The 17,166-nt window shown below is 41.7% G+C and overlaps 1 protein-coding gene across 1 annotated transcript in view; it reads right to left on the reverse strand.

Moving 5' to 3' along the window:
• Positions 1 to 609: 609 nt before the first annotated feature.
• ODAD2 (outer dynein arm docking complex subunit 2) overlaps positions 610 to 17,166 on the reverse strand; it is a 202,024-nt gene continuing 185,467 nt past the window's right edge. The window contains exon 20 of the mRNA XM_089693823.1: positions 610 to 2,746. Coding sequence (XP_089549949.1) covers positions 2,633 to 2,746 — 114 coding nt within the window. The 3' untranslated portion in view covers positions 610 to 2,632. The remainder of the gene's footprint in view (positions 2,747 to 17,166) is intronic.

Consider the following 17,166-nt stretch of genomic DNA (forward strand, 5'->3'; position numbering starts at 1 on the left):
TGGATGGATGGAACAAGAATTTGAAAAATTTGACCACCAATGCATATAGGGTTGTGCAGCTCCAAACAAGGCTGATGAAGCCCAACCAGTACTGCAAAGCGAAACAAAACAAAAAGCGCACCAACCTTGCGCATTACCTCAGTAAACCAAAATTTTATTGAATACAGAATGATACTCACAAACAGCGAAGTAAATCAAGCATGTAAGTCCTCAAAGGAACTTGAAAATTATGAAGCCTGGGCGAGTCCCATCATAGGGGTAGACACTCAGAGTACAGCTGATGCGTTTCGAAGGGCGTCCCTTCTTCATCCTTTGAGGACTTACATGCTTGATTTACTTTGCTGTTTGTTAGTATCATTCTGTATTCAATAAAATTTTGGTTTACTGAGGTAATGTGCAAGGTTGGTGCGCTTTTTTTTTTGTTTCGCTTAACAAACATGCAATGTTCAAAGTGTAACAAATTTTAAATACTTAGCTAAGACTGACATATAAAAACACAAACCCAGCAATTTATTTAGTTCTGGATAGAAAGAGGAAAAAGATAGAAATTCCATCTGTCGGTCAGTTTTTATGGCTGGTGGTTGGTGATGAAAGTATCAGACATGTACGTCAAGTCCAGAAGTTTATTAAAAGTTAAAGTCAATAAAAAAACAACAACTCGTTTAGGGGTTCAGAGCATGCTCCTTTATCATGGCTACAAGGAAATAATATTAGTAAATACACCTATCTGATTTCTGGGTATTGTAAGTAAATGGTGGTGTAGCACAGTGTTTCTCAACCTTTTTTCGATCAAGGAACCCTTTAAAATTATGGACAGTCCCGAGGCACCCCATTCTAAAATGTGAAAAACTGTTCTAATAGTTTTCTATAACGCAACAACATCCAAACATGTAGAACACCCAACATTAGAGGGGATTAATTCTTCCAAAGCAAATACACTTTTGCACACTGGTACTGACTAGTATTCTAGTGTTTCTCTTCTCCCTCAGTTTTTCTCCATCACTGAGCTAATGTAACCCCAGCACTGATGGAGAGGGGTGGGGGAGGGTCAAACTAGGATGCTGTGCATGCAGCTGACGTCCTCCTCACTGGTTGTCAGGACGCTGGCTGCTAGAAGGTCATTATGGTGCACAATGAAAACCTGTGGCTTTGTGTAACTAAAAGGCAGGGTTGTTCCACCCGCTGGCTGTATACAAGTTTTGGGCAATTTTTAGACATTTTGCTAAGGCACCCCTGAAGAAACCTCAAGGCACCCCAGCGTGCCAGGGCACCCTGGTTGAGAAAGACTGGTGTAGAGGATGCACATTTTCCAATATAACAACAAGTATTACCATCTATGTATAATATATAATCCCCCTTAGTAATGGGATGTGTATTTACTGTATATTCCCTACATGTATGATGTCATATCTGTATATTTAATAACACAGGTTGCTTTTTTATATTTAATACTTTGTAAGATATATATTGTTCTCCCACCACCTGTGTTGCTGATTTCCGCTGCAGTGAAGAGAAACCGCCGGCTATGAAACTGTAGGATTCTCCACTTTCAATAGTGTTGGATTCCTGTTCCCATGGAGTGCTCAGTGGTTTCTCCTGCTGAGGTCACTACTATGTCCTGTACTGAAGTATCCAGTGGTTTCCCTTCAATGCAGTAGAGACTGGCGCTGCAGGTGGCAGGAGAGGTGAGTATTTAAAGTGGTTGTAAACCCTTACATATGACTGGCCTCAGGTGATACACAGGGATGAAAGAAATTTTCCTACATAAGTTGCATCTGTTTATCAAAAGCCCTCTCTCCTCCAAAGCATTTCAAAGTGCACAGTTTGCACAGCATTTCTGCACTTCAGAATGCAGGGGGTGGAGATCTGATGTCACACACTGCACAACATAGAGAAGGGAGTTTATTGTGATTTGAGCCCTGAGTGGAAGGAATAGACCCCCCCCCCATACAAGGTCTCATAAGGAAACATGCAGAGCTGAGGCTGTCAATCACCTGCTGTGTGCTGGCTGGGGGGGCAGGGCCACCACCTGGAATTGTCTGGTGTTGGCATAGACTGTCAGAAGTGACTCATGCAGATAGCAGAGGAATGAGAGAGGAGACAGAAATCACACTAAGTGCTTTGGATTTAGGCAAGCATGCCCTATGGAAGAATATGCTGTGTTCATTTTTCACTTCGGAGGCTTACAACCACTTTAATAATTTACTTCCTGATAAATATTATTTTATACAGTTATTTTGGTATTAAAGTCACTTTAATGGAAGACTACGCAAAGGTGTTTTGGTGGAGGAGAGCTGGGACATACATGTGCAAGTGTTGCTTATCTTTGTTCCTTTGTTTTTACCATCCAATAATTTGCATTTCAAATTTCTACCTTCAGGTAAGCGTTTCATAAGATTTTTCTTCACGTTGATGTTAACATTTTCTGACAAAGGCATTACAATGAAAAACGACCAGGGAAAGTGTTCATCATGGAAACACCCAGGTGAGTGGATACATAGGGGAAAGCATCAGAAGTCACACATGCATATCTCTTAATTCCCCTCTGCCCAATATGCTTGAGCAGAGTTGTCCTTAAAGTATTAACAGAATGTGAATTGAGGTTGAACAAAGAGTAGAAACAGTTCTTCCTTTAGCCATATCTTGCCTTTTCATTAGCCAAAGCTAGTCGGCGTATATTGGCAATGCAACCAGCAGATGCCTCTTGGAGAGCATCATCAGTGGAGCCAACCATATCAATCAACAGCTGAAAAAGAAAAAAAGTGGCTTTTAGTAAATTGCAACAAACAAAATAAGAAATCTCACCTTAATCTGCAACAGAAAGATGTGATTTTAAAAAACAAGTCCACTATTAAAATACTGTATTCCCTCTAGTAAATCATGCAAATAAAAAAGGAGGAAGGAGGAATGTGTTCATCATCTATGGCCAGATTAAGGTTCCTATTAGACAAGTGCAGAATGGAAACATTTGTTTAGATTAGTTTCTGATAGATTCATTATGTTGCTAATTTAATTTTGTTGATTCATTTTGGAATTTTAGTTACGTTTTGTTTAGTCATTTTCTGACGAATTTTACATTTTAGAACGATTTGAATTCTGTGTGAAGGATAGCTGATTGTTAAGGAGTGGGCTGGCAAGCCAGCTGCCACATCCTTAACAACCGATCACTCATCAGATGTCAGGGGGATTTCAGCTGAACGTAAACAAAATAAAAAAATAAAAAATTTAGAAAACAATCATTGTGGGGTCCCTTAACCTCCTTGGCGGTATGATTCTTTCCGATTTTTTGTGCTGAAAGCGGTACCATTTTTTTGCATGGAAATATGTAGTTTTTTATTGTAGGCTGTAATTTTTAGGAATAACTCACTGAAATCTGTCTGAACAAGAGTCTATTAAACATCCCGGGTATGATAAAATTTGAAACACGAAATCATGAATTATAATTTAATAAATAATCATAAAAAATAATAATATAATAATAATAAATTTAATTCAATAATATAATCAAACCAAAAACACTGAAATTTGAAATACAAAGGCAAATTCGCACATCGCTGAGCAAAGTCGCAAAATTGTTTTCAGTGTGATGACGACTTTCCCCACGAATCATTATCACTCAATTCTGCAAGTGGTTCTGATTTACTATCGCTGTTCTAAAACTGCTTTTGACATAAAGGGATGCTTTTTGGACGCCACGGACTTTTCTAAGTTTCCAGGCAGAAAGAACATTCAAAATGCAGGCAGGGCGCAGGACAAAGCACTCGGGACAAAATGTATGTGAAATGCATTGAAATAGCAATGACTGCAAAAATGACATTTTTTAAAAAATTCAAATTTCCCGTTGTCACAGGGACCGGAACACAGAAGCTGGATGCCGGCATTGGCCGGGGACGCTGGAGGGGACACATCGCGGGAGCGAAGGACAAGGTAAGTGCTGCAGGGACCCCCAGAGCAGCGCCGCATGGTAAGCCCGAGTGTAGCTTGGGGTTACCGCTTTTGGTATAGAAATTTTACCCCGAGCTACACTCGGGAACACCGCTAAGAAGGTTAAAGAGCCTTTGGGTTTGGTATGAATTTTAAGGGGAACCCCATGCCAAAATCTTTTAAAAAATGGTATGGTCCTCCTCCCAGAATCTATACCAGACCCTTTTCCAAGCATGCAGCCCGGCAGGTCAAGAAAAAGAAAAAAGGTTTCAAACAAGTAGCGCAAACACCTAGTGCATTATCCACGTTTTATTCAAAATGCATAAAAGCCAAAAACATACTCACAAACATGGCATAATAAACATGTGTATAACGCTTTGTATGACAATGCAGATGGCCACAACAATGGGCAGGGTGTCCGAATGTCAGTGCGGTTGGGTTGCTGAAATGTTTCGGGGATGAATCCCTTTCCTCAGAGCAGGTCAGGAAAGGGAGGGGATGAGCGAGTTTCCCCCTCTCCTGAACCATACTAAGCCACATGCCCTCAACATGGAAAATTTGGAATTAATTAGAAAATAAATCAACAAATCTAAATGAATTTCAACAAAATACATCCGAATCTCTGAATAACCAAAAATTCATCCAAATTTAGATTCGGAACAAAACAAATGGCACGTCTAGTCCCTAGTTCACATGTACTAAGGCCAATTTAGACAGGAACCGATTGACCTACCAGCTTGCACCCCAAACCACAAACCAGACCACCCCAAGGAAACTCACACAAGCACAGGAAGAACATGCAAACTCCATGCAGGTAGTATCCTGGCTTCAATTCAAACCAACCACACTAGCAGTACAGGGCAGGAATGCTAATCACCAGACCACTGTACTGCCCAATAAATTACACTATAGAATTCTGCTTAGCCAAACAGGCTGGTCAGTACCAAATTTTAGTTTTGCCTGGATGATCTCCTTTAAATAGGTTCAAACACAGAAGCCTGTTTTGGGTATTTGGCTAAAGCTTGTATTGTTTCAGTTTTTTTCTCCAGTTTGTTTTGACGTGGGGAATACTATAGCTGTTTCTTTATGAATAGAAGCCAGTATAAAGTGTGGCTTAATGTTCTGCTTTACCTCACCGGCTATGTTATCATGTAAATATGCAGCATGCATGCTTTTCCACCACAAAATTACTGAGCATAGAGATTGTAAAATCTCAACTAAAATGTAACTCAAAGCCAGCATGGTCTAATGAGATTAAGTCTATGGGGCAGAATTACTATTTAAATACTGTCTCGGTAGATGAAATTCATCTTATTGCATTTAGCAATTTAAACAACTATGCTTTTCTTGCCCCAATGTGCATTAGGAATGCAATAAAAATAATTAGAATGAAAAAGTAACCTTTGCAGATATATTCCAACTTATAAATAAATGGAGACATTCAGACTGTACGTGACAAGACTTGAAGTTCAGCAATAACTAATAAATAACCTTCTTAAAACCTAAGTCCAGGCAAAAACAGTATATCAAAAACACCACTTAGTTCATGAAAGTATTTCTTTAAAAAAAGAAAAAAAAAGTCACAAACATAATTTTCAGTTCAGCCAGTGTAATTAACTGAGATGTGTCTTAATACTGAGGCACCAAATGCCTGCTAATAGTTGGCTGTAGTAGTGTCTGCTATGTAAATAGTTAAAGGATAAGTTCACTTTTTGACAAAAATAATGAATGCACATATTTATTTTTGCATTTATTATTTTTTTACTGCAGGAGTCTGGAAAGCATTGTACCCATGATCAGTGGTGCAATGTTAGGCATCTGCAGACAAGCCCTGCAGCTTTCAGCCCATACCTGCATATAGGCTGTCAAACTGAAAGCTGTAGGGCCTGTGAATGAACTATGAAAATGCTCCTCAGCGCCCTCGCAGTTCATTCAGAACTACAAGCTGTCAGCTGCTGTCACTGACAGCAGTTCATTAATTCACAGACCGCCCACACGGGCGCACTGTTTTTAAATTGTGACAGCGGGGGTGGAAGAAGATCCCCTGCCCACGTCACACTGAGGAAGGGATCGGAGAATTGGCGGCAAGAGCTGGAGCATAACCCTAAACTTGATGGAACATGTACGTGCTTCAAAAGGTAAATGTATCCTTAAAGGGTAGAGGGGATAGCATAGTGGTAGTGCTGCCATAAAGGCAAATTTTAGGGTGTTGTCATCTTCATTATATAGTCATATACTGCATAGCTTTATAAATCTTTTTAGTGTGTTCAGCTGTTTGACAGGAGCTATCCATAAAAGGATCCATATACTAATTTTACATTTATGTTTTGCATTTTTTTTCACTATATATACATGACAAAGGATTTCCAGAGTGCTATGTATTAGCTAAACAAGGCACACTTAGGCTCCATGTACATGGGACACTTCTGAACAATGGAAACTGACTGCTGGAAAACGTAGGTTAAAAAACATCTGTTTAGCCGCGTTTATGCGCGTTTGTGTTTAGAAGCGTTTTTTTGAAGATAACCTCAGGAGACCTTCCCAAATGCCCAGAATGCACTGAAAAACAGTACAAAATTTACTATTTCAGACATTGTGAGAGAAATAGAGAGAGCAGAAGCAGAGAGAGCAGTACGTGTTGAGATTAGCTGTCTTTTTTGTTTGTGGTTTTTGGATGTGTTCCAGCTCATTTCTGTGCAGAAATAATTGCAGCGGTGTCTAACATATTTTCTTTCATGCGAAACCTCAAAGTATGGTGTACCAGGTCCTTTTGAGTACCGGGAAAACACTTTGCATGCATTTATCATGATGAAAAAAGGCTCTGGACAGCATCTGGAAATGGAAGAGTTAAAAAAATTGTCCAAACGCTTATAAACGCAATTAGCCGAGTTTACAAGCGTTTGGCATTTGGAACGCTGATAAAATCTACTCCTGAACGCAAGTTTGGTGCAATTAAAAAAAACGACTAAACTCCACTGCCTGTAAACGACGATGTGTACATGGACACATAGGAATACATTAGGGAGAGTTCAGGGGCTGCTGAAAAAAATGCAGAAAAGCTCCTAAACGTGAGTTTATCAGGTGCAGTGTACATGGAGCCTTAGAATCTTCAAAGAAGAGACCAAAGCTCCACCACTGGATCATAATCAGGATAAAAAATATCAATATGCTATATTTCTCATTTTCCAGCTAAAAAAATTTTTTGATAATTTTTTAGTCCTAACCATTTTACATAAATTAATAAAGAAATAATACAGAAATGTACAATAAGACTACATATTTTCTTTAAGCCATCAGAACTAAAGTCTAAGTTCTCAAAAAAGGGAACACTTAGGGATCCCCAGCTTATGGGAATACCAATCAATATCAAAAGCCAGTAGCAAATGTAACCCACTGGCACCTAGCTATAACTTCTCAATTAGTTTCGAATGGGCTTTAAAGCGTATCTATGATCAAAATTTGAAGTCTTATATTCATTTCCACATTGTGTTTCAGTTATTTCTAGCCTACCTACATGAATCTGAAGGATCACCTACATGAATCTGAAGGATCACCCCCATACTTAAAAAGCCCTCCCTGGACCCCAATGACCCGAACAACCTCAGACCCATCTCCCTGCTCCCATTTACATCTAAACTCCTCGAGCGCCTAGTCTACACCCGCCTATGCTCTCACCTCAATGACAACAACCTCTTCGATCCCCCAGTCTGGCTTCCGTCCCCTACACTCCACCGAAATTGCCTTACTCAAACTCTCCAATGACCTGCTAACCTCCAAAGCTAATGGCCACTATTCAGTGCTCCTACTCCTTGACCTCTCTGCGGCCTTCGATACAGTCGACCACCCCTTCCTCCTCAAAAAACTACACTCCCTCGGCCTCAGAGATTCTGCTCTCTCCTGGCTCTCATCCTACCTGTCACAACGCTCTTTCAGCGTTACCTATAATGCTACCACCTCCCCCTCTCTGTTGGGGTCCCCCAAGGCTCTGTCCTCGGGCCCCTTCTCTTCCCCATCTACACATCCTCCCTTGGCCAACTCATACACTCTCACGGCTTCAACTACCACCTCTATGCCGACGACACACAAATCTACCCCCAACCCCCCACCTCACCCCCTCAGTCTCTGCCCGAATCACACACCTACTTAGTGACATAGACTGGATGTCGCTCCACTTCCTTAAACTGAACCTCTCCAAAACCGAGTTTCTTGTCTTCCCCCCAGCCCGGACCCCACCCCCCATTGGCTTCTCCATCACATCCAACAATGCTACCATCAAACCCGCACCGCAGGCCAGAGTACTTGGTGTCATTCTGGACTCCAACCTATCCTTCCAGCCCCAAGTACAATCTTTAACAAACTCGTGCAGACTCCACCTCCGCAACATCGCCAAAATACGCACATTCCTAACCCCAGAAACCACTTAACAGCTCATCCACTCCCTCATCATATCACGACTCGACTACTGCAACTCCCTCCTCACTGGCCTGCCTCGCCGCTGGCTATCCCCGCTTCAGTCGATCCTGAATACGGCTGCCAGACTCATTCACCTTTCCAACTGATCCATCTCCGCCACCCCCCTCTGCCAATCCCTCCACTGGCTTCCAATTGCGCAACGGATCAAATTCAAAATCCTAACACTGACGTACAAAGCTGTCCACCATACTGCCCCGAACTACATCACTGACCTAATATCCAAGTACCGCCCAGCACGCACACTCCGCTCCTCACAAGACCTCCTTCTCTCTAGTTCCCTGGTCTCCTCCTCCCATGCCCGCCTCCAGGACTTCTCCAGGGTGTCACCCATCCTCTGGAACTCCCTGCCCCAACCCATCAGATTATCACCTACTCTCCTCTCCTTTAGGCGCACCCTGAAAACCCATCTCTTCAGGGAAGCCTACCCCGCCCCCTGCTAACTTGCTGACCTCCTCCACTCTTCCTACCACTCCATCCCCCACAGCTATCTCCTCCTGTACCACTATCCCCTCCCTCCTAGATTGTAAGCTCGAAAGAGCAGGGCCCTCGATCCCCTCATGTTTTGCATTGTATTGGTATTGTTCTGTCACCCTTTGTAATGTACAGCGCTGAGCGAACCATTGGCGCTTTATAAATACTGTATAATAATAATAATAATCCTAAAGTTTGTAAACTTACTTTATGAAGATTCCCGCACATTTATTTCCTTGAATTCTGTAACACGTATTGATTATGCCCTGTGAGTAGGCACTGCTGTGTCACACATTTCACGGAGTCTGCCTTCTGAACTACAGAGATGCTTAGAGGAGGAGTTTCAGGTTTCAGTACATGAATCACTGCTTTCAGGCAGCAAGGTATCATGGAACATGTAGTCCTTAGAAATTAACTGTAAACAGCAGCGGAGAAGCTGCAAAACAAGCAGGGAAATTGGGAAGTTGTGGAAAGATATGCCAGAAGACAGGCAGCAATCACAACATGAAAGGAGATTTGTAAAAAATAACAATTGTCTGTATTGTTATTACAAAGTTGATGTTCTAAAACAAAGGTGTATGCTGTGACTATAGAACTCCTTTAGGTTAGGTTCACACTTTTGCACCTCTGCGAGCCACATTTGCACAGGAACGGCACCCCATTCATTTGAATAGACTGCTGTGCCTGTGTTTCATGCAGGAAAAAGGTTCCTTTATTTTTTTTTTAAAACACAGTGGCAGGGAAATTGCATGGTGCTCACAGAACAACGTAAAGCCAGAAACAGACATTAGTAAATGGTTGAATGAGTGTACAATTTGACCATCTAACAATGCTTTTGGCCTAGTTTCTCCCCAAGACAGCAATGTTCTAATTGCATAAGGGCAATGGAAGAAGGAGAGGGGTCAGGACACTTTCACCCCCTTCCAGTCCAGGCCAATTTTCAGCTTTCAGAGCTATCACACTTTGAATGACAATTCAGCGGTCATGCAACACTGTACCCATATGAATTTTTTAGCATTGTTTTGAGACAGATAAAGCTTTATTTTGGTGGTATTTATTCACCACTGGGATTTTTATTTTTTTTTGCTATATAAATGAAAAAGTCCAAATATTTTGAAAAAAAAGTGTTTTTCTTATAACATTTTGCAAATAAATAATTCTCCTACATTTTTATTTTTTTATATTATTATTTATGTGGGGTTTTTTTAACATACTGTCACCCTAGCAGTACCATGTACTACTTGTGGGGGGTGATGAAGATTTTTTCTTTTTTTACACTGATTGCTTTTACACCCATAAAGGCTGTAAAAGCAATCATTTCTCCTTCTCTCTGGCTGCATTCTTGCAGCCATTGAGAAATACTGTGCAAGCTGTGATTGTTCACAGCTTGTTACATGGGACAAGGCTGTTGTGAATAGCCTTGTACCATGTGACCTCTGTGATCATTCAAAGATTTCACACTTAGTAAACAATGATGTCAGGAAGTGACAACTTGTTTACTACAATTCATGTGATCACTGATTGGCCAATCAGTGATCACATGAATCGGGACCTCACGCAGAGGTCCTGTACAGCGATCTGTGTTCCCAGGGAGCGTGCACAGGCAATGGAAGCGGGGGGGACGTTTAGAACCGTCCACCTGCTCCGGCAGCGCTCCTGTCCGACTGTTTATGTACTGTACATGGGCCGGACGGAAAGTGGTTAAGCTGCTGAAATACTTTACTCCTCTAAGAATGTTGATTCAAGGCAGCTGTGCGCTTTCCCATAGACTCTGGATTGTTGCCCAATTCCCCCAAAAATGCCGGACTTGAAGATTTTTTTCGCTTATTTATTTTAGGTACTTATGTAGCACCATCAATTTACGCAGCGCTTTACATAAATGTTGTACATTTACATCAGTATTTTCATCTTATGTGTATGCAACAGATCAAATTCAAAATCCTAACACTGACGTACAAAGCTGTCCACCATACTGTCCCGAACTACATCACTGACCTAATATCAAAGTATCGCCCACCACGCACACTCCGCTCCTCACAAGACCTCCTTCTCTCTAGTTCCCTGGTCTCCTCCTCCCATGCCCGCCTCCAGGACATCTCCAGGATGTCACCCATCCTCTGGAACTCCCTGCCCCAACCCATCAGATTATCACCTACTCTCCTCTCCTTTAGGCGCACCTTGAAAACCCATCTCTTCAGGGAAGCCTACCCCACCCCCTCCTAACCTGCCGACCTCCTCCACTCTTCCTACCACTCCATCCCCCACAGCTATCTCCTCCTGTACCACCATCCCCTCCCTCCTAGATTGTAAGCTCGAAAGAGCAGGGCCCTCAATCCCCTCATGTTTTGCATTGTATTGGTATTGTTCTGTCACATGTTCTGTCCCCCTCTGTAATGTACAGCGCTGAGCGAACTATTGGCGCTTTATAAATACTGTATAATAATAATAATAATGGGCACAAACTGTTAGACATCTATTAGATTTGATTCCAGATTGTGTTCAGCACAGTAGACACCCATAAACAAAGGCAGCAGATTGAAGTGCAATTCAATGTGTACTTTACAGAGAGAACATAATGGAATTCACCGAAACTGTCCAAAAAAGGTACTACTTGGATGGAGTTTGACAATGACAGGTCTGTTGAATTGCGCTGTAAACATTCTTTTATGTTAACTGCTCCAATGAAAGCCTTCCTCTCTGATAAAACACAGCAGATCTTCTACTCATACTGACAATGTGGCTGATAACCACAAGGAAATCTGTTATCACTCATCCCAGCTGCATAGTTTCCATATGGATAAAACACAGTGCAGATCTCTGAACTGCTGAACACAGGCACAAATTGAAGGCAGACGCTGCTTCTGTCTCATGTCCCAGGACTTGGGAGATATAAGTGAATTTTCAGGTGTATTCTCAGCGGTGGAGGTGTTAGGCATAATATCAATTAATCTTTTCATTCCATGCTACATTAGGGACACATAAGGACACGGTTAAGAAAAGCAAGCTGTTGCTGCTCCATTGTTGCGCACTGGTTATATGAATAACGGATTATTGATTGCTATGGGTTACAGCTACCTGCAGTATTTTTGCCACAATAACAGGAATTTTTATATCAAATATTTGTAAGCTGCCAATACCAACTTCATGTAGAGCTCTATATTTTAGATCTAGTTCCCTGGTCATCACCCCTTACCCAATGGCCTGATTTCTTAGCAAGTTACATGAGCAAGTGTGCAGGTCAGGAGTTCCAGTATTCCTAACTGCTTACTTGTTTGTGCTTGTGATTGCCTGAGCCGGACAGTGAGGATGACAACAAGGCAAATACAGGGATGTAAAAGAAGTTGACAATGTTAGCTCCTCTATCTAATGGCAAGTTCTTTTTCTGGAGGAATTGGTCCAGCTAGTCAATCAATTCCCCCTGATGAAGCCACGTGACCGGAGGCGTAACGCATAGGGGAGGGGCTCTGACGTCACCGCGTTCGATCGGCTTTGCTGTGATACGGCGAGTACTGAGAGAGGGTGTGATACACACTGATGGCTATTTTTACTGATGGGCTTGTTTTTATCTGTTACAATGTGAGTGTGGCAAACTTAGTTTTGCAAGAAAGTGTTTTAAAAGGATAAAGCACTATTCTTTGTTTCCCTTTATTACCATACATGTGCAGATTGCTGGAGTAATCTTTAGGAGGTTCATTCCCCAGGAGGGGTGGAAGAGGCATATTATATCCATTTATCCGTATGTCCATAGAAGAGGATTAATTGTCCAGGTGGTTAATCAGGAACACTGAAGTGTGGAGAGATCCAAAGAAGGTGGTGGTCATCCAAGGGATCCTTCATCCTCATGTGGGATAAACTGCGTTTATTAGCCTGGTAGGCTGTGAATATAGGTGAGCACATAATAGAGCAGCAGTGTTGCTTTAAGGAACTTGGAAACCTGAAATTAATCCATTTGATTGAAACTGATTTATGGGAAAGAGGACTTATGTTTATTACACTGGGATGATTTTTGATGCATGGGTGATTTTCTATGAGGATTTTTTGTGTATTATATTGGGATGTTTTTGCTGCTTGGGTGGATTTTTAGTGGAACACAATTGAGATGGTTATTGTATGTTTCTGAAAATTGATATACAGTCATGGCCGAAATTGTTGGCACCCTTGATATTTTTCCTGAAAATCAAGTATTTCACACAAAAAAGGTATTGCATTAACACATGTTTTGCTATACACATGTTTATTCCCTTTGTATGTATTGGAACAAATATAAAACAGAGGCAGAAAAGCAAATATGACATAATGTCACACAAAACCCCAAAAATGGGCTGGACAAAAGTATTGGCACCCTTAACTTAATATTTGGTTGCACACCCTTTGGAAAACATAACTGAAATCAGTCGCTTCCTATAACCATCAATAAGCTTCTGACACCTCTCACCCGGAATTTTGGACCACTCTTCCTTTGCAAACAGCTCCAGGTCTCTCTTATTGGAAGGACACCTTTTCCCAACAGCAATTTTAAGATCTCTCCACAGGTGTTCAATGGGATTTAGATCTGGGCTCATTGCTGGCCACTTCAGAACTCTCCAGCGCTTCTTTGCCATCCATTTCTGAGTGCTTTTTGACGTATGTTTGGGGTCATTGTCCTGCTGGAAGACCCAGGATCTTGGACGCAAACCCAGCTTTCTGACACTGGGCCCTACAGTGCGACCCAAAATCCTTTGGTAATCCTCAGATTTCATGATGCCTTGCACACAGTCAAGGCACCCAGTGCCAGAGGCAGCAAAACAACCCCAAAACATCATTGAACCTCCACCATATTTTACCGTAGGTACTGTGTTTTGTTCTTTGTAGGCCTCATTCCGTTTTCGGTAAACAGTAGAATGATGTGCTTTACCGAAAAGCTCTATCTTGGTCTCATCTGTCCACAAGACGTTTTCCCAGAAGGCTTTTGGCTTACTCAAGTACATTTTGGCAAACTGTAGTCTTGCTTTTTTATGTCTCTGTGTCAGCAGTGGGGTCCTCCTGGGTCTCCTGCCATAGCGTTTCATTTCATTTAAATGTCGACGGATAGTTCGCGCTGACACTGATGCTCCCTGAGCCTGCAGGACAGCTTGAATGTCTTTGGAACATGTTTGGGGCTGCTTATCCACCATCCGGACTATTCTGCGTTGCAATCTTTCATCAATTTTCCTCATCCGTCCACGACCAGGGAGATTAGCTACAGTGCCATGGGTTGCAAACTTCTTGATAATGTTGCGCACTGTGGACAAAGGCAAATCTAGTTCTCTGGAGATGGACTTGTAACCTTGAGATTGTTGATATTTTGCCACAATTTTGGTTCTCAGGTCCTCAGACAGTTCTCGTCTCCTCTTTCTGTTGTCCATGCTTAGTGTGGCACAGACAGACACACAATGCAAAGGTTAAGTGAACGTCTCTCCTTTTTATCTGCTTTCAGGTGTGATTTCTATATTGCCCACACCTGTTACTTGCCCCAGGTGAGTTTACAGGAGCATCACATGCTTGTAACATTCTTATTTATCCGCAGTTGTGAAAGGGTGCCAATACTTTTGTCCAGCCCATTTTTGGAGGTTTGTGTGACATTATGTCGAATTTGCTTTCTTTCCTCCCTTTTTTTGTTTTGTCCCAATACACACAAAGGGAATAAACATGTGTATAGCAAAACATGTGTTAATGCAATACGTTTCGTGAGAAATACATGATTTCCTGGAGAAATATCAAGGGTGCCAACAATTTCGGCCATGACTGTATATGCACATGCTGTTTTTGTTTTTAGGGAGCGCAGCACAATAATTTATTTATTTACTATTGGTCCAGCTAGTCAGTTCTTAAACGTATAAATGGGTCATTTGAAGAAAATTATTCTATTCACTATTATTTTAATAATAATTTATTTTATGTTAATTTAATTATGAATATTTTAGTATGGACAACACTGGAGTCTAGAAGAGACCTCTGGTTGAGTTACAGTGGTTCTAAAGGCTCAAGGATTTTTTACCTTCATACATTTTATGCATGAAGGTAAAAAACCTTTTGTTTGCAGCCTCAACCCCAGCCCCACCAATACTCACCTACGCCCTCTTTTGATCCAGCGATGTGCACAGGAGTCTTGTCTATCCCAGGACTCCCTCTTCTCATTGGCTGAGACAGAAGCAGGAGTCATTGGCTCCCACTGCTGTCAATCACAGCCAGTGAGCCAATGAGAAAAGAGAGGGGGCTGGGCCAAGCTGCTTGCTGTCAGGGGCACCCGACAGGAGGGAGAAGCCAGGAGCGCCTGCAGGGGACTCGAGAAGAGGAGAATCCGGGCTGCTCTGTGCAAAACCACTGTACACAGCAGATAAGTATAGGCATGTTTGTTATTTTCTCTTAAAAAAAAAAATAAACTTTTAATATTACTTTAATGTAATGATATCAATGTGTATGAAAATGTACTGGCAATGGCTCTCCAAAGCCATAAATTAATTTGATCAGATGGCACACTCATTATGTACTGTGAAGGGTTACCTGATGGGTACGTTCTAGAAAAACAAGACATGGAAGATTCTAGGGAGTTAAATCACCTGAAAATATTTTATAACTCTTAGAACAGCCTTTCTCAACCAGGGTTCCACAGAACCCTAGGGTTCTTTCAAAGGTTACTAGAGGTTCCTTGAGCAAAGAGCAATGTCTGCCACTCCAATAAGTAATCACTGACAATAATGATCTTATTAGCTTTCTGTAAGAGGGAAATGACCATAAGTGTAAGGAGCAGGGGCGGACTGACCAATTGGAAACTCAGGCACTGCCCGAGGGCCCGGGGTCAGTAGGGGGCCCCATGAGATGCCCCTGGTACCTTTTTCATAGGCTTTTTTGAGTTTGGGCAAGGACACAGGGGCCCCATGATCCCCTATTGCCCGGAGGCCCCATGAGTTGTCAGTCCGCCCCTGGTAAGGAGCATACCTCCCAGTGACCCTCACACTAATGTAACGTGAGCTGTAGATAAAGTGATTATTAGTAGGGGTTTGCTGAGATTGTAAAGTTTTTTCCAAGGGTTCTTCCATGTTAAAAAGATTGAGAAAGGCAGTCTTAGAGACTTGATTGCTGATTTCCTGGTTATTACACGTGATGTGGCCATTATTAGGTGTTCTAATTTCTCTGCTGGATTTTTAATTTCCTTTAGGGTCGGTTCACACCAGAACACAAGGATCTGCAGCTGGTTCCAATACATTGATAACAGTACCCCAAATGCAGTGCATTTGTCTGAACCAGATCACATGGTACTGCAGTACCGTGTAATTTGGTGTGGTGTGTTTTTTGAAAAGTTGTGCATGCACTACTTTTTCTGAATTCCGGTGCAATTTGCAGCCTATTCAGGTGACACTACACCAGTGGTTTGGGGATGGTAAAAACATGTCTCAACTATGGGGTTTTACTGCCCCCCAAACTGCAAATGTAAACAAGCCCTTAATGTCCTAACCCCCTATAAGGTTTCTTTCACACTAATGCATTGAGTTCTACCTGCAGCATGGGTGCAGCTCATTGCACCTGTGGCTTTCCTGCAGGTTAGCTGCGCTTTGCCATAGACTTCTATTATATCTTGTGGGTGAGATGCACTATCTGAAAGTGTTACAACCAATACCAAATTAAAAAAGAAAAAAGCGCCACTTACAAAAAACACCAAAATGTCAGCAGCATATCCCACCCAAAATAAATTTTGGCAACAATAATCCTAATTAAAAGGTATGCGCTAATAACAAACTTATACAAAGGTGTATATCATCATCCAAAAAACATTAGTGTTTTAAATAAATAATTATAGTGTCCAAACATAAATTAGTGTCCAAAAAATATATATATAGATCTTCAGTGACTTGAACCAATTGTGAAAAATCCACCACCAAAGGAGATTAAATGAACTCACCAGAGCTAATGGCTGGTCAGATTATAAACCAGCAACAGCGCTTGTGCTCTGGGAGCAATGAACCCGATGTCCAAATAGATATGGTGATGTTTCAGATACTTCCAGATAATAATAATCACAGACAAACAACTTTGCAGCCCAAGCTCTTATGAACTTCTCCACTCTTTCTCATACCTCCATGAGAGCATACAGTACACTCAGGGACAAAAAAGAGAACATAATGGTGCATAACGTTTTTTTCATTTATCTCTTTAATAAAAAAGGTATAAGGAAACTCCCAAACAAGGTGTCCAACAGACACCAGCTTCAATCGCAAAAAAGGGTTGAGATACAGTTAACGCTCACCGCAGATCTCTCCCATACAGCACAGAACAGCAAGG

The sequence above is a fragment of the Staurois parvus genome, unplaced genomic scaffold (assembly GCF_062004578.1).
Source record: "Staurois parvus isolate SC_StPar_1 unplaced genomic scaffold, SC_StPar_1.0 ptg000636l, whole genome shotgun sequence".
Classification (NCBI taxonomy): Eukaryota; Metazoa; Chordata; class Amphibia; order Anura; family Ranidae; genus Staurois; species Staurois parvus.